Below are 26,089 nucleotides of genomic sequence, written 5' to 3' on the forward strand. Positions count from 1 at the left end.
GACATCTCAAGCTCAGTTTGCCCCAAACCAAGTTCATCTTCTCCTCTAGGCCTACTGTGCTCAGTGGGGCGTTCTTCCCTGGAAAGCCCCGTATCTGGGAGGCATTCCGACTTGCCCTGCTCCCTAATCTCCTGACTAGGAGCAGCTGGTCCCTCTTCTTCCCTCTACTATGTCTCCTGTCTGTCACCTCCTCTCTCCACCTCCACAACTACCTCCTCGGTTCTGGCCCAAATCAGCATTGCCTGGATTGGTAAGTCACTTTATTTTTTTAAAAAATATTTATTTATTTATTTATTTTGGCTGCACCAGGTCTTAGTTGCGGCACACGGGGATCTTTAGTTGTGGCATGCAGACTCTTAGTTGAGGCATGAGAACTCTTTTTTTTTTTTTTTTTAAATGAAAGCTTCTTTATTTATTTATTTTATTTTATTTTTGGCTGCGTTGGGTCTTCGTTTCTGTGCGAGGGCTTTCTCCAGTTGCGGCGAGCGGGGGCCACTCCTCATCGCGGTGCACGGGCATCTCACTGTCGCGGCCTCTCTTGCTGCGGAGCACAGGCTCCAGACGCGCAGGCTCAGTAATTGTGGCTCACGGGCCTAGTTGCTCCGCGACATGTGGGATCTTCCCAGACCAGGGCTCGAACCCGTGTCCCCTGCATTGGCAGGCAGACTCTCAACCACAGCACCACCAGGGAAGCCCCGAGGCATGAGAACTCTTGCGGCATGCGTGCGGGATCTAGTTCCCCGATCAGGGATAGAACCCTCCTCTGCTTTTCAAAAACCCTTCAGTGGCTCTGGTGCCCAGAGGATAACGTCCTTGCTCCTGAGCCAAACAGAGGCTGCTTTGGGTCCTGGTGCAGCTCACCTTCCAGACTCCCCACAACCTGACCAGTGGCTCACCAGCAAATCCAAATCCCTTGTCATCCTCCCAACTTGCCTAGTAGTCTCCTGCCTTTTTGTGTTTTCCTGGAAAATTCCCTCCATGCCCTCGCCTTTCAGTTCAAATCTCCAAACCAGGCTGGGGTCACCCGTCCTCTGGAGAGGCTCCCCGACACCTCCGGCAGAGTTATCACTCTTTCTCCTGTTGTACCGTCCCTCCCCCTACAACACCCTTAGATTTTTGCACTTATGTATCACACTACATTGTAATTAATTGATACAAAAATCACCAACCTCCATGGAGATGCAGGACACCCTCCCCTCTGTGCCCTTATTAGTCAGCTCCTTGCTGTCATAACAAAGTACCACAGACCTGGGGGCCTAAACAACAGAAATGTATTTTCTCACAATTCTGGAGACCAGAAGTCTGAGATCAAGGGTTCGGCAGGGTCAGATTCTTCTGAGGCCTCTATCCTTTTCTTGCAGATGACTTCTCTGTGTGTCTTCGCATGGTCTTCCCTTGGAGCCTGTCTGCGTCCAAATGTCTTCTTATTGATATAAGGACACCAGTTGTATTGGATTAGGGCCCATCCTAATGGCCTCATTTTAACTTGATTATCTCCTTAAACTTACCTCATTTTAACTTGATTACCTACCTATCTCCAAATACGGCCACATTCTGAGGTACTAGAGGATTAGGACTTCAGCGTACGAATGTTGGGAGGGGGGACACAAGTCAGCCCATAACGAGACCCTTCTCTCCTCTTTCTTCCTATGAGCTCCTTCGAGCCTCAGCTTCCTGGGAGGCCTAGCCCTGAAGGGTCAAGGACTTGGGAATCACATAGTCCCAGTTCAAATTCCGCCTCTCATGCATTCCTTGGGAGACGTATCTGAACCTCAGGTCTTCATCTCTAGAATGAGACCATCAAGCTTGCTCTGGGGGACATGTGTGTGGACTAGAATCGCTGGTCAAGTGTCTGGTGTGTGGCCGGTGGGCCGTATACGGGAGCCATCACTGTCCTCCCGCGTTGTGGAACTTTCTGTGATGATGGAAATGTTCTGTATTTGTGCTGTCCCCTGTGGTACCTGCTAAACCACATGCAGCTGAAATGTGGCTAGTGTGACCGAGGAACTGAAAATTTAATTTTAATTAATTGAAATTGAAATTGAAGTAGCCACACGTGGCTAGTGGCTACAGCACTGGGCAGCACAGCTGGGTTCACCAGGGGTCCCCAGCGTGTCCCAGAGTGTTCCTGCATTAGGCCCTGACGTGCTCTGTCCTGGCGGTGAATCCATTGCCCTGGCCATGTCCCCATGCCAGATGCTCCTCTGTGGCCCCTGGGGGGGGGTCTCACTTATTTTGCCTCTGGAAAGCATTGCCCAGTGCAGTGGGGGCCAGAGCATGCTGACCTGCAGGCAGGACAGGAGCCACTGTGTCTCTAGGAGCAGCCCTTTGAAAGGGCAAGGGGAAAATTGTGCAGCCCCTTAGTACCTCAGAATGTGGCTGTATTTGGAGATAGGGTCTTTAAAGAGGATTTGCCCTTCTCAGGTGGCACCAAACCCTTCTCCACCTGGATGTCCCATAGGGCAGCAAAAACTCAGCTGATCTCACCTCCAACTTCACTCCCACTCCTCCAGCTGTCTTAGCTGGGAAGGAGGGGCTTATCTCAAATTGCCTCTGCCTCTCCTCCAGCTACCCTCCTAAATCCACTTCTCTGTCTCCCCAGCCCCTCCCAGTAATCCAGGGCAGCCACCTGCCCCGATTGCTTCAAAGCCTGGATCACAGGCCTCAGTGACTTAGCCCCGCCCAGGGTTAAGATGGCTCAAGGGCTTCCTGTTGCCTTCAGGACTCAGGCTAAAAGACCAACCCCCTTATCAGGTTTACAAAGGCCCAGTCTGACCTGCCCGCCCACACGCTCATCTCTTCAAGTATTTTCCTTCCTTCAGGCTACAGTTTGCCTTTTTTCCAGAGATGTGTTCTTTCTTGCCTCCAGGTCTTTGCACAATCTCATCTCTTGCTCTGGAACAGGGGTCCCCGGTTAGGGATAACTCCTCACATTTTCCGTCTCACTCTATCTTTTTCTCCAGGAAGCCTTCTCGGATGGAACTGTGTATCCCTGTTCCTGTATCCCAGAGGCCTGTCCAAGTACTTTCTCTCCTGCATTCATGCATGCATTCACCCACTCCAAGAACTGTCTGTCGTGCAACTAACTACTAAATGCCAGACGCTTCTTCAGATGCTGGAGACACGATGCAGGGCAAGAAAGACAGTCCTGGGCCGCCTGGAGGTCACTTACATTCTTGAAAGGGAACATTAAAGATGAAAAAGAGTGAACACAGAAATTTAAAAAAAACCACACAAATTGTGTCCCAGGAAGAAAAGAAACAGACGCTAAAACCTGTGGTTCTGACACCACCGGTGGGGGCGAAGAGACACCCGGCAGGGGCGCCACCTCCGGCTGCGCGCGCGGCCGGCAGGGGGCGCGGAGGGGCGGAGCTGGAGACCGCGGTGCCGGCCCCGCCCCTCAAGGCCCCGCCCCCCGGCCCGGCTCGGCCCCGGCCCCGGCCCCGCCCCCGCCCGCTGTGCGCGCGCTGGCCCGGCAGCATGGCGGCGGCGGCGGGTGCCCCTCCGCCGGGTCCGCCGCAGCCGCCTCCGCCGCCGCCGCCTGAGGAGTCGTCCGACAGCGAGCCCGAGGCGGAGCCCGGCTCCCCGCAGAAGCTCATCCGCAAGGTGTCCACGTCGGGCCAGATCCGCCAGAAGGTGAGCCCGCGGCGGCGGCCCGGGCGCGCGCCCCTCACGCCGCGGCAGCCCCGTGAGGCCCGCAGTTCGGCCCGAGCAGCCGCCCAGGCCCGGCCCGGCCCGGCCTAGGGTCCCGCCGGGCGCCGCTGCCCGGACGGAGCGCGCTCCGCGGGGTAACGGACCAGGCGCCCGGGGCTGAGCGCGCCCCCCGGCGGGGCGGCGGCGGGGACCCCGGGCCGGGGAGCAGGTGGGCGCCGCGCGTGGCCGGGCGGGCGGGGCGCTTGGCGGGGCGGGCCGCGAGGAAGCCCCGCGCCGCGAGGACCGGGAGGGACAGGCCTGCAGGCTGGGGGGCGAGCGCACCAGAAATGGGGACTCCTGGCTGCGTCCGGCCGGCGAGCGCTCCCCGACTCGGGTTCTGCACATTTCTGAGGACGGATCGGGCTCTTTCCCGCTGGGTGCTCTGCACTCATCTGTGGCCCCTGAGAAATCCGATTGGACCCAGGTGTGGGGCTCTTCCCTTCCCTCCCCTCGCGTGGATTTTCGTGCGGGAAAGGGCAGGGATGCGCGTCCCGTGACCGTCTCTCTCTCCCTCCTCGGGAAAGCGGGGAGAGGGGGCTGTCCCTGGCTGCGCACCCGCTTGGCATCTCACTCTCGGCGGAGAACTCCAGACGCGAAGTATTAGCTGCAGAAAGACGCATTTCCTTTCTGCAGGAGTAAAGTTGCACCCTTTGTTTTCCCATTGCGGTTTCTGTTGCAAACTGCTTTTGGGTTTTGCTGCAGGTGAGCCCTCTGTGTTAGCACACGGCTTCCTCAGGCAGGTGGTTGGACAGGTGGCTGAGGGCAGACTGGGTCTGTGGACAGCCTGGGCAGATCCAGCTGGCACAGACTATCTCATCCCGCTGCAGTGCGCTTTTCCTCCAGGGCCAGTGAGTTCAGCTGGTACTTTTACCGTGGGAGCCATTTCTTGCTTAATCTTATGTCAGCCTCTGATACCTGGGGTGGGGTAATCTTTTGTCCTAATGTTACAAACAGTTTTATTGTGAAGTGCTCCAGTTATTCAGCACATAGGTATTGAACCTTTGTTCCAGGTATAACAGTAATAGTAATAATTATACCGCTAGCAATTCTCCAATGCTTACTATGTGCCAGGCACTTTTCTTGGGTTAACTTTACAGCACTTTACATGGGTTAACTCATTAGCATTGGTGATAACGCACTGTGTTGGGTGTCGTCTGTCATTCCCTTCTTATGGAATTGGAGGTGGAGAGGGTAAGTGTCTTGCCCGGGGTGTCACTGGTAGTAACTTGGATCTGGATCTGAACTATGGTCAGGATCCCAAGATGGAAGGCAATTTCTCCATTTCGGGGTTCCCAGCCTGTAGGAGGAGATGGACACCCGTGCATGTGGCAGTATGATGTAGTAAGTGTTGTGGAAGCTTAGAGGAGTGAGAATCCAGCTACCCTGGGAGGCAGGATCTTGCGGGAAAGAGTTTGTCAGGCTAAGTAAGGAAAGAAGGACTTTCCACCTAGTTGAATGTTGTATCTGCAGGTTTAGGCACACCTGGGAATGGTCAGAAGGTGAGTGGGTCAGATTGAGAGGAATGAGGAAGAGACTGGAAAGGTAGATCAGGCTGGATTTTGAAAGGATAGCCCTGGAGTTGGGTTTGTGGCCTTGGGCAAGAGGGAGCCACTAAGGATTATTCAGAGCGTGAGAGTGATGGGTCAGAGGTGCTTTTAGAAAGATCTCCAAGGAGCCCTAAATGGTACTGATAGGAGTTGTTCTCACCTGTTGCTTGGTCCTCAAGCATGGTGTGTGCCCAGTATGGGTTGGATCATGTGATTTACAACTGTTATTAAGATTTGATCTCTCAGAGATTCCAGTGTTTGTCCAGAATTCTGTTCTTAAAGAGGCTTTTTTTTCCCTCTTAAAACAATAGCTGTTATACCAGCTGTTCTGGCTGAGGAGGAGTGATGGGTAGAGTGTTAAAAATACACCCTGAGGACTTGAGTTTCTGAATACAGTCACATCTGCTGTACAAATAGCTTAAGGTTGAGTTTTCTTTTGTGTTAGAGATTGATGGAATGTGAGGTTTACTGTGTGTGTGGTAGCTCCCGACCTCCCTTCCCCACTCCCCCTTTTAAAGCAGATAAGCCATTCAGAAAATTCCTCTGGTGTATGTGGTGCACAGGGGAAATATCCAGAATGGTATGGGGTATCATTTTGAGTCCAAAAAGGAACGACCCACTTTAAGTATTTAAAACAGAGAGTGTTCAATGGGGAGTGGTCGCGCAGGTGCTGAAGAATTGAGAATGCAAACAGTGGGCAGTGAGGCAACCCTGTGATGAGGCAGCAAACAGGAAACCACTGCCACCCCGAAGCTGGAGGACAAGCCGGGAGGCAGCATATCAGGAACAGCTACCAGTCGCCAGAGGCTGGAACCACCATGGGTCATCTGGCGGGGGCTGGAGGCTTGGAAGGACACAGCTGCTCCTGGAGACTCACCCCATGCCCCCTCCTGCTTGGGAAACCCAGCCTGCAGGGATCAGCCCATCTGCAATTTGGAGTAGAGCGGAAGAGTGAGGAATGGCACTGAGGACAAGCTGGCCCAGGACCGGAGCTGTATGTGTGTCAAGTTTGTGAAACGTTAGTCCAGTGCGAGCTAGAGCTGTCTTAATGGAAAAAGAAAAGGAAATGTCTTATGACAGTGATTCTCACATTTTCATGTGCAGACACGTCCCCTCGGGATCTTGTTAAAATGCAGATTCTGGTTGAGTAGGTCTGGAGTGGGGCTAGAGGTTCTGCATTTATCACCTCCCAGGAGATGCTGCTGCTGCTGGTCATGGACCAGACGTTGAGAAACAAGACCATAACGACGTGTGTAAAGAGAAGCCTTACCAAGCGCCAAAAAAAATCTTTATTCGTGAGGTTCTTTTAAAACTTTTCCCCAAGTCTTTGATGGGGAAAGTCTTTGAAAATTTGATGTGTATAGATTTGAGATGGTCGTTTATTAGTTTAGCATTTCATGTATGTCTGATATTTTCATATGTTCCAACTGTCCCCAGCAAACACATTACTTCTTTTCATTTCCTTACCATAGTACACAGTAGTGATTTTATAGGACCACATACCTAGTGTGGAAAAAAGAAAATGGAACTAATACACCGGTAGATTAGTTTATGAACACATTATAAGGTATTTTGAAATCTGAGTAGAGAACAGTGTGATTCTGTGAAGCCTTATCAGTTAAGATGGAGCTTAATTTATTTAAAAGTTTTTAAAAAGTTAACATTTTTGGCTTTGGGCATTAAAGTGCTTATATTCTTAATTTCAAAGTTAAACAAAGTATTTTTTCCATTGTGAAATGAAGACTAGTAGAAAGTAAGTAAAATGTTCAAGTTGTAAAATACTTAAAAAACAGCTTTACTAAGACAAAATTCACATACCATACAGCTCACTCATTTAAAGTATACAGTTCAGTGGTTTTTAGTATATTCACCGTTGTGTAATCATCACCACAGTCAGTTTTAGAACATTTTCATCACCCCAAAAAGAAACCCATGGGACTTCCCTGGTGGCGCAGTAGTTAAGAATCCTCCTGCCAATACAGGGGACACAGGTTCGATCCCTGGTCCGGGAAGATCCCACGTGCCATGGAGCAACTAAGCCTGTGCACCACAACTACTGAGCCTGCGCTCTAGAGCCCTCGAGCCACAACTACTGAGCCCACGTGCCACAACTACTGAAGCCCGTGCGCCTAGAGCCCGTGCTCCGAAACAAGAGAAGCCACTGCAATGAGAAGCCTGCTCGCCACAACTAGAGAAAGCCCGCGTGCAGCAACGAAGACCCAACGCAACGGAAAAAAAAAAAAAAAAGGAAACCCATAACCATTAGCATTTACTCCCCGTTTCCTCCCAACTCTCTCAACCCTAGGCAACTGCTAGTCTGCTTTCTATTTTGTGGATTTGCTGATTCTGGACATCTCATATAAATATAATATGCAGTATGTACCCTTTGTGTCTGGTTTCTTTCACTTAGTAAAATGTGTTCAAAATTCATCCACGCTGTAGCCTGTGCCAGTACTTCTTTTCGTTTTACTGCTGAGTAATATACCATTGTATGGATGTACTATGTTTTATTTACATTCATCTGTTGATGGGCATTTGGGTTATTTTCACTTTTTGGCTATTCTGGATAATGCTGCTATGAACATTCATGTACATATTTCTGTGTGTACATATGTTTCATTTCTGGTGGATATATACCTAGGAGTAGATTTGCTGGGTCACATGGTAACTCTACGCTTAGTCTTTGAGAAACTGCCAGACTGTTTTCCAAAGTGACTGCACTATTTTACATTTCCACTAGTAAGGTATGAGGGTTCCAGTTTCTCCATGTCCTCAGTTGTTTTATCTTTTTGATTATAGCTATCCTAATGGGTGTGAAGTGGTAAAAAAAGGTTTTTTTTTTTTCCTTAAATATTTATTTATTTATTTTTTGGCTGTGTCGGGTCTTAGTTGCAGCACGTGGGGTCTTTCGTTGTGGCACGTGGGCCTCTCTCTAGTTGTGGCTCGCGGGCTTAGTTGCCCCGAGGCATGTGGGATCTTAGTTCCCTGACCAGGGATTGAAGTGGCATCCCTTGCATTGCAAGATAGATTCTTAACCACTGGACCACCAGAGAAGTCCCTAAAAGGTTTTTTTAAAGCTAGTATGTAGCAGTATTTAAGAGTCTAAACTTTGGTGTCACGAACAAGTCTCCAAACCTCTCAAGACTTGGTTTCCTTATCTGTAAATAGGGAAAATACTAGTTCTTGGGTAACGAGTGGTGACAGTAAATGTTAGGTGTGTGTTCCTGAGCCTTAGTTTCTATCTCTGCAAAATAGAAGTGATAATAATAGTTCTCAGATCTGTAAAATAAAAATGATGACAGTAACTCATAGAATCAAGTGAAGTAGTCTTTGTGCAACGCTCATTTAGCGTTGAGCCTGGCATATTATGAGCATTCAATAAATGGTTGCTTTTATGATTATTTCTGTCTTTCTGATTGTTCACTTTTTATATCTTGACTAGTAGCCATCCCCCTGAACCCCTCTGCCCCCAGCTCAAGCTGATCTGGGTGAGTCTCCATCTCTAGCAGCCAGAATAGCAAATAAAAACAAATCTGGCAGACAGTTAACAGTGAGTATCTTTTTAAAAAATTGTTAATGTATTGAATACTAGTGGGTATAGCATGGGCTAGGTGTTATTTTCTTTATTTCACAGATTCAGTTTAACTCAGCAAATAGTGGAGACCTTAATATTGTTCAGTGTGCTGGCACTTGGGGGGGCCTTCCTGAGCAACAAAGAACACCCCTAGAGCTAGTAGTCTGAAGAAGGCATTAATAGAATAACCACATAGGTATTGTAGGGTTGTTTTGGTGATGAAAGGACTCTAAATCTAATGTCTGGTGTCTTTGTAAAAGCAAGAGGAGGAAGATTTGGACACAAAGGAACACACAGAGAAAAAAGCCATGTGAAAACAGAGCCAGCAATTTAGATCTGTGCTGTCACAAACCAAGGACCAGGTGGGGCCACTAGAAGAGGTAATAGATAGAATCTCCCCTGGATCCTTTAGAGGGAGCGTGGCCCTGCTGACACCTTGATTTTGGACTTCTAGCTTCCTGGACTGTGGGACAACAAATTTCTGTTGTTTAAGCCTCCCAGTCTGTGGCCTTGGTTATAGGGCAGCCACAGGAAATTAACGTAGGGCATGTACTGACTCTGAAGGGGACGCCAAGGGGCTGAGCTCTGTGAAGCAGTCAGAAATGCCTGTGGGACCTGAGGTATTGGGATCTGCCAAAGGGCAGCAATCCTGGGTGAGCTCCCTCAATTTGGTTTAGGATCCCAAAAAGCCACTTCCAAGGAATGAGGAGGATTAGAAGTAGGACTTCCAAAGGCCTGCAGTCATGCTTCATAGCATGTCAGGTCTCTGAAATTAAGGTAATCCCAGAGTGCTGTTGTTTTTAGGTGCTTAACAGAAGCAACTTCAGTCCCCTGTAGAGGGAGATGACATCATCCAGTCGTCCAGTTATTTTCACAAGCCATGTTGTAAATTCACTGTTTGGTGTTCAATGAAGAACAGACACACGGGGAGGCAAGGCCACATGAATTAAAACCAATGGAAACAGCAGACTATAAAGACAGATTAACAGGGGCTCTAGACATCAGACACAGATTTTGAAACAACTATGCTTACTGTGTTTAAGGAGATAAAAGACCAGACTGAGAATTCTGGCAGAGAACTAGAAACTAAAAAAGAACCAAATGAAAATTCTAAAACTGGAAAATGTAATAATCAAAGTTAAGTTCTCAAAGGAAGGGTAGAATAGACACGGCTGAAGAAAGAATTCAGTAGCCCAGAAGATAGCTCAAAAGAAAATTACCCATAAGGAAGCCTGGAGACATAAAAAAATGGAGAAATTAGCAGATAAGGCAGGAGTCAGAGATAACAGTGAAAAGGTCTTTTATGAGAAAATTGGGCAGAAACAACATTTGTAAAGATAATGCCTGAGAACTTCCCACAACTATAAAAAGGCACCACCCACAGATTCAGTAGCCATGTGAACACAAAGAAAGCCTCACCTACCACTTCATAATAAAACTGCTGAAAACCACAGATGAAGAGGAGACTTGAAAGCAACTGGAGACAGATTACCCTCAAAAGAGCAACAGTGAGATTGACAGCTGTGTTCTTAACAGAAGCCATGGAAGCAGAAGTCAGTCAAAGTTTAAGTGCTGGAAGAAACTGCTAACCCTAATTCTTTACTCAGCCAAAAGATCCTTCAGAAATAAAGCTGAAATAAAGATGTTTTCAAATAAACAAAATCAATTTTTTGTGTGCAGACCCATAATGAAGGAAACATCAAGGGGTGTTTTTGTTTGTGTCCTGGCTATTGTAAATAGAGCTGCAATGAACATTGTGGTACATGACTCTTTTTGAATTATGGTTTTCTCAGGGTATATGCCCAGTAGTGGGATTGCTGGGTCATATGGTAGTTCTATTTTTAGTTTTTTAAGGAACTTCCATACTGTTCTCCATAGTGGCTGTATCAATTTGCATTCCCACCAACAGTGCAAGAGGGTTCCCTTTTCTCCACACCCTCTCCAGCATTTACTGTTTGTAGATTTTTTCATGATGGCCATTCTGGCTGGTGTGAGGTGATACCTCATTGTAGTTTTGACTTGCATTTCTCTAATGATCAGTGATGTTGAGCATCCTTTCATGTGTTTGTTGGCAATCTGTATATCTTCTTTGGAGAAATGTCTATTTAGGTCTTCTGTCCATTTTTGGATTGGGTTGTTTGTTTTTTTGATATTGAGCTGCATGAGCTGCTTGTAAATTTTGGAAATTAATCCTTTGTCAGTTGCTTCATTTGCAAGTATTTTCTCCCATTCTGAGGGTTGTCTTTTCGTCTTGTTTATGTTTTCCTTTGCTGTGCAAAAGCTTTTAAGTTTCATTAAGTCCCATTTGTTTATTTTTGTTTTTATTTCCATTTCTCTAGGAGATAGGTCAAAAAGGATCTTGCTGTGATTGATGTCATAGAGTGTTCTGCCTATGTTTTCCTCTAAGAGTTTGATAGTGTCTGGCCTTACATTTAGGTCTTTCATCCATTTTTTTTTTTTTTTTAAAGGAATTCCTTTATTTTTATTATTTATTTATTTATTTATTTTTGGCTGTGTTGGGTCTTCATTTCTGTGCAAGGGCTTTCTCTAGTTGCGGCAAGCGGGGGCCACTCTTCATCGCGGTGCGCGGGCCTCTCACTGTCGCGGCCTCTCTTGTTGCGGAGCACAAGCTCCAGACGCGCAGGCTCAGTAGTTGTGGCTCACGGGCCCAGTTGCTCCTTGGCATGTGGGATCTTCCCAGACCAGGGCTCGAACCCGTGTCCCCTGCATTAGCAGGCAGATTCTCAACCACTGCGCCACCAGGGAAGCCCCTTTCATCCATTTTGAGTTTATTTTTGTGTATGATGTTAGGAAATGTTCTAATTTCATTCTTTTACATGTAGCTGTCCAGTTTTCCCAGCACCACTTATTGAAGAGGCTGTCTTTTCTCCATTGTATATTCTTGCCTCCTTTATCAAAAATAAGGTGACGATATGTGCATGGGTTTATCTCTGGGCTTTCTATCCTGTTGCATTGATCTATATTTATCTTTTTGTGTCAGTACCATACTGTCTTGATTACTGTCGCTTTGTAGTATAGTCTGAAGTCCAGGAGCCTGATTCCTCCAGCTCTGCTTTTCTTTCTCAAGATTGCTTTGGCTATTCAGGGTCTTTTGTGTTTCCATACAAATTGTGAAATTTTTTGTTCTAGTTCTGTGAAAAATGCCATTGGTAGTTTGATAGGGATTGCATTGAATCTGTAGATTGCTTTGGGTAGTATAGTCATTTTCACAATGTTGATTCTTCCAATCCAAGAACATAGTATATCTCTCCATCTGTCTTTGGGTTTAAAATATATATAGAACTAAAATACATAGCAACGGTATGTAAGTCAGAAAGGAGGTAAATGGAATAAAACTGTTTAAAGTTTTCCTTGCAATTCCAGGAAAAAGAAAAAACCAATTAATATTAGACAAGTCAGGGATACATGTTGTAATCTGTGCAGCAGCCACTAAATTGTGAAAGATGATATGGTATCAAAGCTAAAAGGCAAGAAAAATTGAATAATAAGAAATTCCAAATCTGAAAGAAGGCAAGAAAGGAGAGAAAAGGGAGAGGGAGAGATTGGGAGTTTGGGATTAGCAGATGCAAACTGTTATGGATAAACAACAAGATCCTATTGTATAGCACAGGGAACTATATTCAGTACCCTGTGATAAACCATAATGAAAAAGAATATAAAAAAGAATGTGTATATATATATGTATAACTGAATCACTTTGCTGTACAGCAGAAATTAACACAACACTGTAAATCAACTATACTTCAATAAAATTTTTTAAAAAAAGGAGAGAAAAGGAAACATTGAACAAGTGGAACAAAGAGAAAGCAAACAGTAAGTGGATAGACTTAAATCCCAATATAGCAGTAATCACATTAAATGTAAGTGAAGTTGAATGCTCCAGTTAAAAGTCAGAGATTGTCAGACAGGTAAGAAAACAAAAGCAGACCAGGTTATTTAAGAGAGATATATTTAAAACAGAAGGATATAAAAAGATTGAAAGTAAAAGAATGGGAAAAAATACTATGCACACATCAACCTAAAGAAAGTTGCTGTAGTATTTTAATGTCCGGCAAAATAGTCTTTGAGGGCAGAATTTATTATTAGAGATAAAGATATGATACTGATAAATGATAAAAGTTTTATTTTAGATACAATAATTTAAACTCTGTATACCTAATGTAACTTCAAAATATTTAGAAGAAAAATTAATACAACTGTAATGGAAATAAATCTGTGATCATAGTGGGATATTAAACACGCCTGTTTCAGAGGCTGTTATGATAAGCAGACAGAAATTTGTAAAAATAAAGAAAAATTGAACAACAAAGTACTAAACTTGACCTAATGGACATATATAGGACACTGTACCGAGCAATTGCAGAATCAAAATTCTTTTCAAAAGCACAGGACACATTGGTCAAAATTCACTATGTGCTGGCCACAAGGCAATTCTCAACAAATTTCAAAATATTGAAATTATACAGACTGTGTTCTCTAACAACAGTGGAATTAAGCTAGAAATCAATAAAATGAAAATCCTCATATATCTGGAAATTTAGAAATTTGTTTCCAAATAACTTATGAGTCAGAGCTAGAAAATGTTTTCAGTTGAATGATAGCAAAATACGTATAACTAATGGGATACCGCTGAAGTAATGTTTAGAGGGAGGTTTATATCTTTAAATGCATTTATGTTACAAAAGAAGACTGCTGAAAATCCATGAGCTAGGCTGTGTATTAGGTGATTAGAAAACTAGCAACACATTAAACTCAAAGAAAATAGAATGAAGGAAATAATGAAGAGCAGAATTTAACGAAATGAAAAATACTCATTAGAAAGGATAAACAAAGACAGAAATGGCATCTTTGGAAAAAAAAAAATCTGACAAAATTGACAAACCCCAGCAGGAGTAATCAGGAAAAAAATTAGAGAAAGCAAATAATTAATGTTAGGAATGAAAAAGGGACATCATCGAAGATCTTGCAGACGTTAAAAAGAGTAGGCAGGTATTATAAACAACTTTATACTTTGAATCTTTAGATGAAGTGGACAAATTCCTAGAAAAACACAACTTAAAGCTGACACAAATAGAAATGTAAATTGTCTTTATAACTATTAAAGATATTGAATCCATAAGTTGAAATCTTCCAACAAGGACAACTCTAGGCCCAGATGACTTTACCAGTGAATTCTAAGCATTTAAGGAAGAAATAATAGCAGTTTTACATAAAATCTTCAGGACATAGAGACCTGAGACCAGCAAAATTTCAAAATTATAAAACCTAAGTTCCTTATAAGAAAAGAAGATGACAGTCCAATATTACTAATGAACATAGGTGAAAAATTCCTAAACAAATTGTATGATCTTCTCATAGATGTGTTACCCACTAGTCTGGGCTGAGACCCCGTGTCTCAGCCAGTAACAAAACTGATGCCGAGATTGGAATGGCACAAGCGCACAAGCTTTATTCAATGGCCTAAGAATGGAGAAGTGGGAACTTAGTTCGCAAATCAACTTCTCAACCCTGTTTAGGCTGGAACACCATGTGTATAGGAGGGTCAAGGTAAAAGGGAGGGAATTGAGTAAAGAGAGGGAGGAATATTCATGACTTATCTGAGAACAGGGGTGTGGTTAGGACCTGGAACTGAGACAGTACTCCTTTTTAGTCCTTGTATGGGCTCTTCTGGTCGTTGTCATGGTACTTGTCAGCTGTCATGGCGCTGGTGGGTGTGTCGTTAAGCACGCTAATGCGTTAAGCACGCTAATGCATTACCGTGAGCTTATGCGGCCCTAGGTCTACTGGAGGTCAGGGCTTCCGCCATCTTGGGCCTAGCTGGTTCTAACCAGTTCTGGTGGGCTCTTGTTTTTCTCTTCTGGTGGTTTCCTGTAAGACAAGGATAACACTTCTCGAGGCTAACAGCTGTGGTACCAGTTGCAGGAAAAACATTTTGATAAAATTCAACATTCATTCATACTCAAATTGGAAAGGGGAGAGGGATGTCAAGCTTTTTCGGTAAAGGGCCAGATAGTAAATATTTAAGGCTTGTGGCTGTACACCATTTCTGTGGCTGCTACTCAACTCTGCATTGTAGTGTAGAAGCAGCTATAGGCAACATGGGCATGGCTGTGTTCTTCACAAAAATAGGTGATGGCTGGATTTGCTCATGGACTGTGCTTTGCCCAACCCTGGAAGCCTCTTTTGACTACACCTGAATTTATGCTAATAAGGTGACTCAGGGTGGGGCCCTTAGATAGCTTCAGGATGGCAGCTGGTCACCAGAAAGACCAAATAAGCGGTTAGAGGTGGGAACTTTCAGCCTTACCCCCAACTTCCTAGGAGTGGAGTGGGGCTGGAGGTTTGAGTTATAAAATCTCTTTAACAAGGAGATTCGGGGAGCTTCTGGGTTGGTGAATGCATTAATATGCTGAGAGGGTAGCACACCCAGAGCGGGCATGGATGCTCTACCCCCCGCCCGCCAATATCTTGCCCTATACGTATCTTCCATATGGTGTCTCTTCAGGTGTTAGTAAGGATGTGGAGCAAGGGAATGCTGTGGTGGGAATATTAAATTGGTAACATCACTTTACAAGACAGTGTAGCAGCATCTATTAAAGTTGAAGGCATGTATACCCTATGTTTCAGCATTTCTACTTCTGGGTATATATCTAATAGCTTATGTAAGCAAATGTACTCCAAGAGGCATGTACAAGAATATTACTAGTGTATTATTTGTAACAGCTCAAAAGTGGAAGCAACCCAAGTGTCTGTCAGCAGTAGAATTGATAAATTATAGTATGTTCTTACAAGAGAATGCTGTACATCAGTGAAAATGAACTACTGCTACCTGCTGATTTAAGGATTAATCACAGCCATTAACGTTGCAGGCCAAAAAAGCTAGACATAAAAGAGTACATTCTGTATGATTCCGTTTACATCCAGTTCAGAACAGGTAGGACGCTAAGGAGTTTAGACTTGCCTGCTTGTGTGTTTAAGCTGCGAGCAAGGAAGACGATTACCAGAGAAGTCGGGGTGGTGGGAGGTGGTGGGTAGTGACTGGATGGTCCTTGAGAGAGGGAGCTTCTGCAGGGCCGGTAGTGTTGTTTCTTCACCTAGGTGGTGGTTAATTGGGTTCTCAGCTTGTGATAATTGTACATTTTTGTTTCGCGGACTTTATGTGTGCTATTTTGTAATGAAAAAGATTTTTTAAATTGAAGTATAGTTGATTTACAACATTATATTAGTTTCCAGTGTACACCATGGTGATTCAATATTTTCATAGATTATACTCCATTTAAAGTCATTATATTCCCTGTGCTGTACTGAAAAAGATTTTTAAAAAAAGATAAATAGAATGAGGAGGAGGTAGTTGGTCAAAGAGGTATGCAAAGGCCCTGTGGCCAGAGGGAGCTTGGGGAAATCAAGAGGCTGAAAGAAAGCTGGTGTGGATAGAGTTAGCAAGAGTTGAGGAGACCTTGATTGTGCCATGAGGCTAGGGAGCCGGGTAGGAGCTCTGTAATAGCGGGATACTATTGCTTTAAGATTTTAGGAAGGAGTGAGACATCTGACCCAGGTTGGAAAGATTGCTCTGGCTGTGTTGTGGCCGCCTGAGTGGATGCTGGCTGACCCATGTGGTGAGAGATGATGGTAGCCTGGGCCAAGGTTGTGGTAGTGGTGATGGAGAGAATTAGCTGGATTTGACATTGTGAGAACTCGGTGATTGTTTGGTGGGGGTGTTGGGGAGGAGGGGGAGGGGAAGGGGGAGGAGGAAGAGGAGGCTCGTGTTTCCCGTGACTGGCTGGCAAATGGAGCTCTTTCCAATGAGGAGCTGTGGTTGAGGACCAGTGGGGACCAGCTCTGCTCTCACTGAGCTCTGCTGCATGGTATCCAGGATCCTCTTCTTCTCAACTCTGCCAGCTTCACAGATGAGGGACACAGAGGCAGTTAGGTGGCTTGTGGGTGTGCCCTGAAGCCACCTGGGTCTCATAGATTCCAGATTACACCTCTTCCTACTGTGTTCTGTCCAGCCCCATAACAGTCATGCGGAAACAGTAGGAATGGTTCCTCAGAGCCTGAGAGGGAGAATAGTGGATAGTGGAAGGGGGTCTGGGCAGATCTGGGGCCATTGGCTTTTAGGAAGTGAGTAGAGGAGGAGGGCCAGTCTGAGAAGGAAGTAGGAGAGCTGGGCGAGGGCTGGGGAAGAAAGTCATGGATTTCAGCACCCGGAGGTCCACCAGCACTAGCTTTATTGTTACTTTGGTATTCCCTTCTGGGCTGTTTTTCTGGATATGTTTAATTTAGTTGAAATGAAACTATATGTAAGTTTTCACTTTAATGTTATGAGCATTTCTCCATGTTATTAAAATCTCTTTTTTCTTATCCTTTGTAATGGTTGTACCACATATTCTGTGAAGAATACTTTGCAAGGAAAGCTCTTCAATTTTTTATTGTGAAAAATTAAAAAGGTACCTAATATACTTACTATCAGGATTCAGCAATTGGTAACATATTGCCAAATATGCTTTATCTATATGTATTAAATAGAAATAAATGATTTACTAAACCATTTGTAGGCATCGTGACAGTCTATCCCTAAAGAGCTCAATGTGTATCTTCTAAAAATGACATTTCCTATATGGTCCATTTTTACACCTAAACTCCTACAAATAAGTACTCCTAAAAATAAGGACATTTTCCTATATACCATTATTACACCTAAGATATTAATTGTAATTTTCCAATATCTATATCCTTTTTAGTTTTCCCCAGTTGAACCAAAAATGCCTTTTATAGCCTCCCTTTTGGGAACCATGTACCAATCAAAATTCATGCATTGGTTGTATCTCTTTAGTCTCTTAACCTAGGACAGCTGCCCTCAGCAACCTTCGCCCTCTCTCCCCTCCCCTCCTCTCCCCTTTCCGACACTGACTTTTTGAAGAGACAAGGGCAGTTGTCTTGTAAAATCTGTTTCTGGATTTGTCTGATTGTTTCCTCATGGTTTCTTTTGCATCGTTCTTTTATACTCTGTATTTGCTATAAACTGGAAGAGAGGTTTGAAGACTCAGTTATATTCAGGTTGATGTTTTGGGCAAATCTCCTAGGTGTGGGATGTTCTATGTCCTGTCAGGCAGGCAGTCTCCTCTGCTGTGTCATCATTTGGTTTATGTGGAGATGCTAGATATTTCTACTGGAAATGTGGATTTCCTTCTTTGAGATTAGGAAGTAATCTGTGAGGTGATTCCTAGACACCCTGCAGATAATCCTTTTATCCAACAACTATTTATCAAATGATTTTCAGCATTTATACATAATAACTGGCCTGAATCAGTTTTATTAAGAGAACTTGAGAGAGTTTGAAAAATGGACCTACCCCCTCCCTCAGCTTTCTGTCATTTCTTCCACAATTATCTGTTGGTATTTGGTAAATTTTTCCCAGTTCAGCTGGGGAACGAGTACAATTTCTTCCTACCAAAGGCAGAGTAATTGCTGGATTCTTTCTGTTCAATTACCAATTTTCAAAGTAAGCGTTTGGTAGAATAGTCACTCCTAGTGGAGGCAAATGGTTTTGTTTTGTTTCTCTCTCTCTCTCTCTCTCTGCTGGGAGAGGGGGGGTTATCACTGTGGATTCATGACTTTTTATTCAGTTTTGTAATCAGTTATAGTCTGATTCTTTTTCATGCTCAGATTGTCCCCATTTTCCCAGGAGAGCCCCTTCAAGCTGGCTCTTTGGTCTTCGAGCACTTGCTTGCTGTGTCACGATCTGTCTTTTAATCTTCAGGATGGAGCCCAGAGGTGGGGTTGCAGGGCAGAGGGGATGGCCCATGTGTGATGCTGTCCTTCTCTCTCCTGTGCCTGGGACAGACAGTGCCCAGTGATTTCAGCACATCAGGCTGGCAGCTCTTTGCTTTCCTTTTTGGGGCAGTATTAATAAATGAGGTGGAAAGCTTTTGTCTTCTCTACCTCTGATTATTGCATCTCCATTTATTTTGTGTTCCTTTTGGGTGGTTCTTATAATTTGTAGGTTAGATAATCTGTCCCTTCACCACTCTGTCCATGAGCTTTTCTCTCAGTCTTTTCTCCTCTCCACTGTATCCAGCAGCATTCTGTGGGCACCTCAGTTTTGTCCTGTGCACCATCAATGACATTTTCTGCAGTGTGCATTTCCCCTGTAGCCCCTTCCATGTGGATTTAAATTCTGCTGTAGTGTGATTATTTTTGCTTCCTATCCTAATCATGGCCTGTATCTTAGCTTGTTGTCTTTTTTTTTTTTTTTAAAGAAATTCACGTTCTTTTATTTATTTATTTATGACTGTGTTGGGTCTTCGTTTCTCTGCGAGGGCTTTCTCTAATTGTGGCAAGTGGGGACCACTCTTCATCGCGGTGCGCGGGCCTCTCACCATCGCGGCCTCTCTTGTTGCGGAGCACAGGCTCCAGACACGCAGGCTCAGTAGTTGTGGCTCACGGGCCCAGTTGCTCCGTGGCATGTGGGATCTTCCCAGACCAGGGCTCGAACCCGTGTCCCCTGCATTGGCAGGCAGATTCTCAACCACTGCGCCACCAGGGAAGCCCAGCTTGTTGTCTTTTAATTTCATATTGTTCACATTGGTGCTCCCTGTTCTTTAAAAAAAATTTAATTTTTTAGTAGAGGCACATATTTTCTAAAAAGGTCTTCCGTTTTCTGTAATAATTCATTTCAGATTTATGTATGTGCTTTATGGTATATCTTCAAACTCCCACCTCCACTTTTTTGTTTTTGTTTTGATTTATTGATCCTTGAATGGTATTTGCTGCTCTGTGGGTTTGAACTGCTGTTAGCTGTGTGCTTGGCTCTGGAAGAGATGTGAGTCCCGTATGAAACTGGGCCCAGGTCCAGTGACTCTCCCCGCCATCTCAGTCTGAGTAGTGGGAGGTTTTGGGTCACCTGCCACCCATTTCTGGCTGGCTCTGCTCTTCTGCATCTGAAGGTGAAGGGCGCCTGGTTTGTGGTGGTTTTCCTGGGCCTGGCTCCTCTGGCTCCAGGGTGGTGAGGTACACCTCAGGCTCCAGGATGAGCAGTGCTTTGTCCTCGGGGCAAGATGGAAGAGGGTCACCCTTCCATCACCACTTTCACTTCCAGAACTTCTTTATCCCCCACGTTGAAACCCCTTCCGCATTAAGAAGTCATTCCCCACTCCCTCTTCTTCCTCAGCCCCTGGCAGCCACTACCCTGCTTTCCATCTCTGTGGGTTTGCTTGTTCTGGATAGTTCACGTAAATGGAATCATAAAATATGTGTGTGGCCTTTTGTGTCTGGCATCTTTCTCTTAGCATAATGTTTCAGGGTTCATCCATGTTGTAGCGTGTGTCAGTACTTCATTCCTTTTTATGGCTGAATAACATTCACTGTATGGAATAATACTCCATTTGTTTTATCTGTTTATCTGTTGATGTATATTTGAATTGCTTCTACCCTTTGGCTATTGTGAGTAGAGCTGCTATGAATACTGTTTGAATGTCTGTCTTCAGTTCTTTTGGGTGTATACCTAGGGAGTGGAATTGCTGGGTAATTCTGTGTTCATCTTACTTAGGAGTTTCCAAACTTTTTCACAATGGCTGCAGCATTGTACATTTCCAGCAGCAATGTTTGAGGGTTTCAATTTCTTCACACTTGTCAACACTTGTTATTTTCTGCCCTTTCTTCCTTCCCTTCTCTCTTTCTCTTTTTTAATTTTGATTACGGCCATCCTGGATGGTGTGAAGTGGTATCTCATGGTATTGATCTGCATTTCCTTAATGACTAATGGTGTTGAGCATCTTTTCACGTGCTTGTTGGCCATTTATATATCTTATTTGGAGAAATGTCTATTCCAGTCCTTTGCCCATTTTAAAATTGGGTTATTTTTTTGTTGTTGAGTTGTAAGAGTTCTTTATATATTTTGGATAATAGACAGTTATCAGATACACGATTTGCAAATATTTTCTCCCATTCTGTGGGCTGTCTTTTCACTCTTTTTATTTTTAAAAAAATTTTATTGAAGTATAGTTGATTTATAATGTTGTGTTAGTTTCTGGTGTAAAGCAAAGTGATTCATATATATATATACACACATACACACATACACACACACACTTTTTCAGATTCTTTTCCATTATAGGTTATTACAAGGTATTGAATATAGTTCCCTGTGCTATGCAGTAGGTCCTTGTTGTTTATCTATTTTATATATAGCAGTGTGTATCTGTTAATCCCAAGCTCCTAATTTATCCCTCCCCCCTTCCCCTTTGATAACCATAAGTTTGTTGTGAGTCTGTTTCTGTTTTGTAAATAAGTTCATTTGTATCATTTTTTTAGATTCCACATATAAATTATATCATATGATATTGGTCTTTCTCTCTCTGACTTACTTCACTTAGTATGATACTCTCTAGGTCCACCCCTGTTGCTGCCAATGACATTATTTCATTCTTTTTTATGGCTGAGTAATATTCCAGTGTGTTTGCGTGTGTGTGTGTGTGTGTATGTATATACCACATCTTTTTTTTTCTTTTTTTCATTTATTTATTTTGAATCTCTGAAGACTACAAATCATATTGACCACATTGAATTTCAGTGGAATTCACCCTGACCTTCAAGAGTAGGCCTTTCAAAGTTATAGTTTTAAAGAGAGAAAAAAAATGTAGTGAAAGTTTTTTTCTTTTAATTTTATTTATTTTTTTAAACAGCAGGTTCTTATTAGTTATCCATTTTATCCGTTCATCTGCTGGTGGACACTTAGGTTGCTTCCATGTCTTGGCTATTGTAAATAATGCTGCTGTGAACATTGGGATGCATGTATCTTTTCGAATTAGAGTTTTCTGTGGTGATTTGCCCAGGAGTGGGATTGCTGAATCATATGGTAACTCTATTTTCAGTTTTTTAAGGAACCTCCATACTGTTCTCCATAGTGGCTGCACCAATTTGCATTCCCACCAACAGTGTAGGAGGGTTCCCTTTTCTGCACACCCTCTCCAGCATTTACTATTTGTAGACTTTTTAATGATGGCCATTCTGATTGGTGTGAGGTGGTACCTCATTATAGCTTTGATTTGCATTTCTTTAATAACTAGCGATGTTTTATTTTATTTTACTTTTTTTTTTTTTCCTTGGTCACACCACGCAGCTTGTGGGATCTTAGTTCGCCAACCAGGGATTGAACCTGGGCCCTCAGCAGTGAAAGCACGGAGTCCAAACTACTGGACTACCAGGGAATTCCTAGTAATTAATGATGTTGAGCATCTCTTCATGTGCCTGTTGGCCATCTGTATGTCTTCTTTGGAGAAATGTCTACTTAGGTCTTCTGCCCATTTTTTGATTGGGTTGTTTGTTTTTCTGATACTGAACTGTATGAGCTGTTTGTATATTTTGGAAATTAAGCCCTTTTTGGTCACACTGTTTTCAAATATTTTCTCCCATTCTGTAGGTCATCTTTTTGTTTTCTTTATGGTTTCATTTGCTGTGCAAAAGTTTATAAGTTTGATTGGGTCCCATTCATTTATTTTTGCTTTTATTTCTTTTGCCTTGGGAGACTGACCTAAGAAAACATTGCTATGATTTATGTCAGAGAATGTTTTACCTATGTTCTCTTCTAGGAGTTTTATGGTGTCATGTCTTATATTTAAGTCTTTAAGCCGTTTTGAGTTTATTTTTGTGTATGGTGTGAGGGAGTGTTCTAACTTCATTGATTTACAGGCATCTGTCCAGCTTTCCCAACACCACTTGGTGAAGAGACTGTCTTTTCTCCATGGTATATTCTTGCCTCCTTTATTGAAGATTAATTGACTGTAAGTGTGTGAGTTTATTTCTGGGCTCTCTGTTCTGTTCCATTGATCCATATGTCTGTTTTTGTGCCAGTACCATGCTGCTTTGATTAATGTAGCTTTGTAGTATCGTCTGAAGTCTGGGAGGGTTATGCCTCCAGCTTCGTTCTTTTTCCTTAGGATAGCTTTGGCAATTCTGGGTTTTTTGTGGTTCCACATACATTTTATGATTATTTGTTATAGTTCTGTGAAAAATGTCACAGGTGATTTGATAGGGCTCACATGAAATCTGTAGATTGCTTTGGGTAGTGTGACCGTTTTAACAATATTAATTTTTCCAATCCATGAGCATGGGATACCTTTCCATTTCTTTGAATCAGTTTCCTTTATCAGTGTTTTATAGTTCTCAGCATATGTGTCTTTCACCTCCTTAGTCAGGTTTATTCCTAAGTATTTTATTTATTTATTTTTTGATGTGATTTTAAAAGGGATTTTTTTTTTAACTTTTTCTTTCTGACATTTCATTATTAGTGTAAAGAAATGCAGCTGATTTCTCTGTGTTAATTTTGCATACTGCTGCCTTGCTGAATTCATTTAATCAGTTCTAACAGTTTTTGTGTGGAGTCTTTAGGATTTTCTATATGTAGTATCATGTCATCTGCAAATGATGACAATTTTACCTCTTCCCTTCCAATTCGATACCTTTTATTTCTTTTTCTTATCTGATTGCTGTGGCTAGGACTTCCAATACTATGTTCAGTAGAAGTGGTGGGAAGACTCAGCTTTTCACCATTGAGTGCTATGTTGGCTGTGGGTTTGTTGTAAATGGCTTTTATTATGTTGAGATATGTTCCCTCTATGCCCACTTTGGTGAGAATTTTTTTTTATCATGAATGGATATTGAATTTTATCACATGCTTTTTCTGCATCTGTTGAGATGATCATGTGGTTTTTGTCTTTTCCTTTGTTGATGTGGTGTATCGCATTGATTGATATGTGTATGTTGAACCATCCTTGTGAACCTGGGATGAATCCAGCTTGATCATGATGTAGGATCCTTTTTATGTTTTGTTGAATTCAGTTGCTAATATTTTGTTGAGGATTTTGTCTTTTCACTCTTGATGGTGTCCTTTTATGCATAAAAGTTTAATTTTGATGAAGTCTAGTTTATTTTTTCTTATTTTGCTGGTGCTTTTGATATCATATTTAAGAAACCATTGCCAAATCCAAGGTCAAGAATACGTACACCTAAGTTTTCTTCTAGAAATTTTATAGTTTTAGCTCTTATGTTTACTCTTTGATCCATTTTGAGTTAATTTTTCCATATGCTGTGAGGTAGGGGTCCACCTTCATTCTTTTGCATGTGAGTATCCAATTGTCCCAGCACCGTTGGTTGAAGAGGGCCTCTTTTTTTCAACTGGATTCTGCTTCTGAAGCTCTGTACCTTCTAATACATGAAACTAGCTAATGAACTTTTTAGTATTGGTTGGTAGTCTTGACCATTTTAAAAAAAAATTTATTGTTTATTTATTTATTTTGGCTGTGCCGGATCTTCGTGTGGCATGCGGGATCTTTTAGTTGAGGCATGCAGACTCTTAGTTGCGGCACGCATGTGGAATCTGGTTCCCCAACTAGGGATCGAACCCAGGCCCCCTGCATTGGGAGTGCAGAGTCTTACCCACTGGACCACCAGGGAAGTCCCAGCCATTTTGGATTGGTCTCAGTAAAGTGGTTCTTAGTAGAATTATTGTTATGGATGATAATACATTTACACACTTAAAGGGTTTAAAAGGAAATATCTGCATTTCAGAATTTTTACTGCCATAGAACTCTTCTCCATTTCACGTTTGAGAGTGAATTCAGTTCTTTCTATGGTTTGGGAAGATGTGAAATAAATACCTCCTAAAATCCAATCCCATTTGAGAGTTTTTGTATTTGAACTCTTTGATAAAGATGGACTAGTACTCAGAAGCTGAGTGAAAAGGAAGTCTGGGAAATTGTTCTTTATCTCCTTTCTCTCTGCGGTGGCTCAAAGTTTTCATGTACTTTAAGAGGACCCAGGTTTGTCAAGACTGAGGTGTGAGTCTAATCGCTTAAGTGTTTTTTTACAATCTACTAGTAATATGTTCTGTGTGTCTTTTTGTATTTAACCAGTATTGTGTATGAGCTGGGATTTTGCTGTTTATAGAAGCCTTGTAGCTGCTTTGCCCTCTGGCAGCACATATGGGTATAACCACTTGGGGAAGCGATTTGGGGACACAGTGAAAAAACTCCAAGAAACTGCAAATTCTTGCCCCAGTAATTCCACTGGTGGGACCCTACCTTGAAGAACTAATCTTAAATATGAAAAAGCATCATGGGCAACATGTTTATTGCACGATTAAATATAAAAAGTTGCAAACCCGGAAACACTTCAGTTTAGCAACTCAGTGAGTTAATGACATTAGCTGCCACCTGTTTCGTGCTGGTCCTACACTGAGTACCGTGCGTGGGTGATCTTACGAACTTCACAACTGCATGAATGTTGCCATGGGGGTGCTGAGGCACCCAGCAGCACGAGGCCACACAGCCGGGAAGTGGCAGAGCAAGGAGCTGCCCTTGGCCTCATCAGCCATTCAGGTGATGAAGGAAAGCAGTACTTTGGACAGTACTTTGTGATGTTGGGAAATCAGAGAGGCAGTGTGTATAGACATTCAGCTGTGTGCCAAGGAGGTGAGAGTTTCCAAACTGATGTCAGGGATCGTGCTGGTGGTGCGGTTGGGATTATTTTTATTTCTTTTCTGTATTTTCTAAAATGAGCGTTATTATCTTATACTAAAGAAAACAAAAAAGCATAACGTGTTACCCTTCAATTGAAGATTCCTTAGAGTAAGAGCGTCTGTCTTGCCACGGATGCTGTGTGTTAGTAGAAGATGGAGACGAGTCTGCCCTCAGTTGCTTCTCTGGAATGTCCTAAAACACAGCTGAACAGTTTGAACTGTTGGGTCAAACAGATTAAATTTAAGGAGCCAGATTTGTGAAAACATAGGATTTCAATTTCATAGTGTCCTAATAAATGTGTATATTATGTGGAACATTTTAATTATGTTCCCATTTGTTTAAACTTTTAATTCCTGTGTTGAAAATAAATCTAAGCTTATGTAAGCAGAGAGTTCAAGGTCTTGGTGTAAATAAGGTACAGTTTAGCTTGGTTGAGACTGTTTGATATATGAAGCACTCAGTTTCTTAGATTTGTTCATAATTATGTCAGCATCCTTAAGCATCTAAATAAATGAAGTAGAAGTAGGCTGTAGAGAAACAAAACATAAAATAAAAGCAGATCTGGTCACAATGTATCGTTTGGAAAAGCAGGTTATTAAATAATCTGTACATTATATAACCCCACTTTTCTGTTTTATTTATATACTGAAAACACACTGGAAGGATATTATCTCAGGATGTTAGTGGCCGGTGTTAGCAGTGGCTGGACTCTTGAGTGTTCTCAAGTAAAGAAAAAG

At 43.0% G+C, this 26,089-nt stretch overlaps 1 protein-coding gene across 6 annotated transcripts in view; it reads left to right on the plus strand.

Moving 5' to 3' along the window:
• The first annotated feature begins 3,471 nt into the window (after positions 1-3,471).
• DGKD (diacylglycerol kinase delta) overlaps positions 3,472-26,089 on the plus strand; it is a 107,773-nt gene continuing 85,155 nt past the window's right edge. For all 6 annotated transcript variants that reach the window (XM_057551760.1, XM_057551765.1, XM_057551762.1 and 3 more), the window contains exon 1: positions 3,472-3,636. In XM_057551760.1, coding sequence (XP_057407743.1) covers positions 3,481-3,636 — 156 coding nt within the window. In that variant the 5' untranslated portion in view covers positions 3,472-3,480. The remainder of the gene's footprint in view (positions 3,637-26,089) is intronic.

This window comes from Balaenoptera acutorostrata, chromosome 8 (assembly GCF_949987535.1).
Source record: "Balaenoptera acutorostrata chromosome 8, mBalAcu1.1, whole genome shotgun sequence".
NCBI lineage: Eukaryota > Metazoa > Chordata > Mammalia > Artiodactyla > Balaenopteridae > Balaenoptera > Balaenoptera acutorostrata.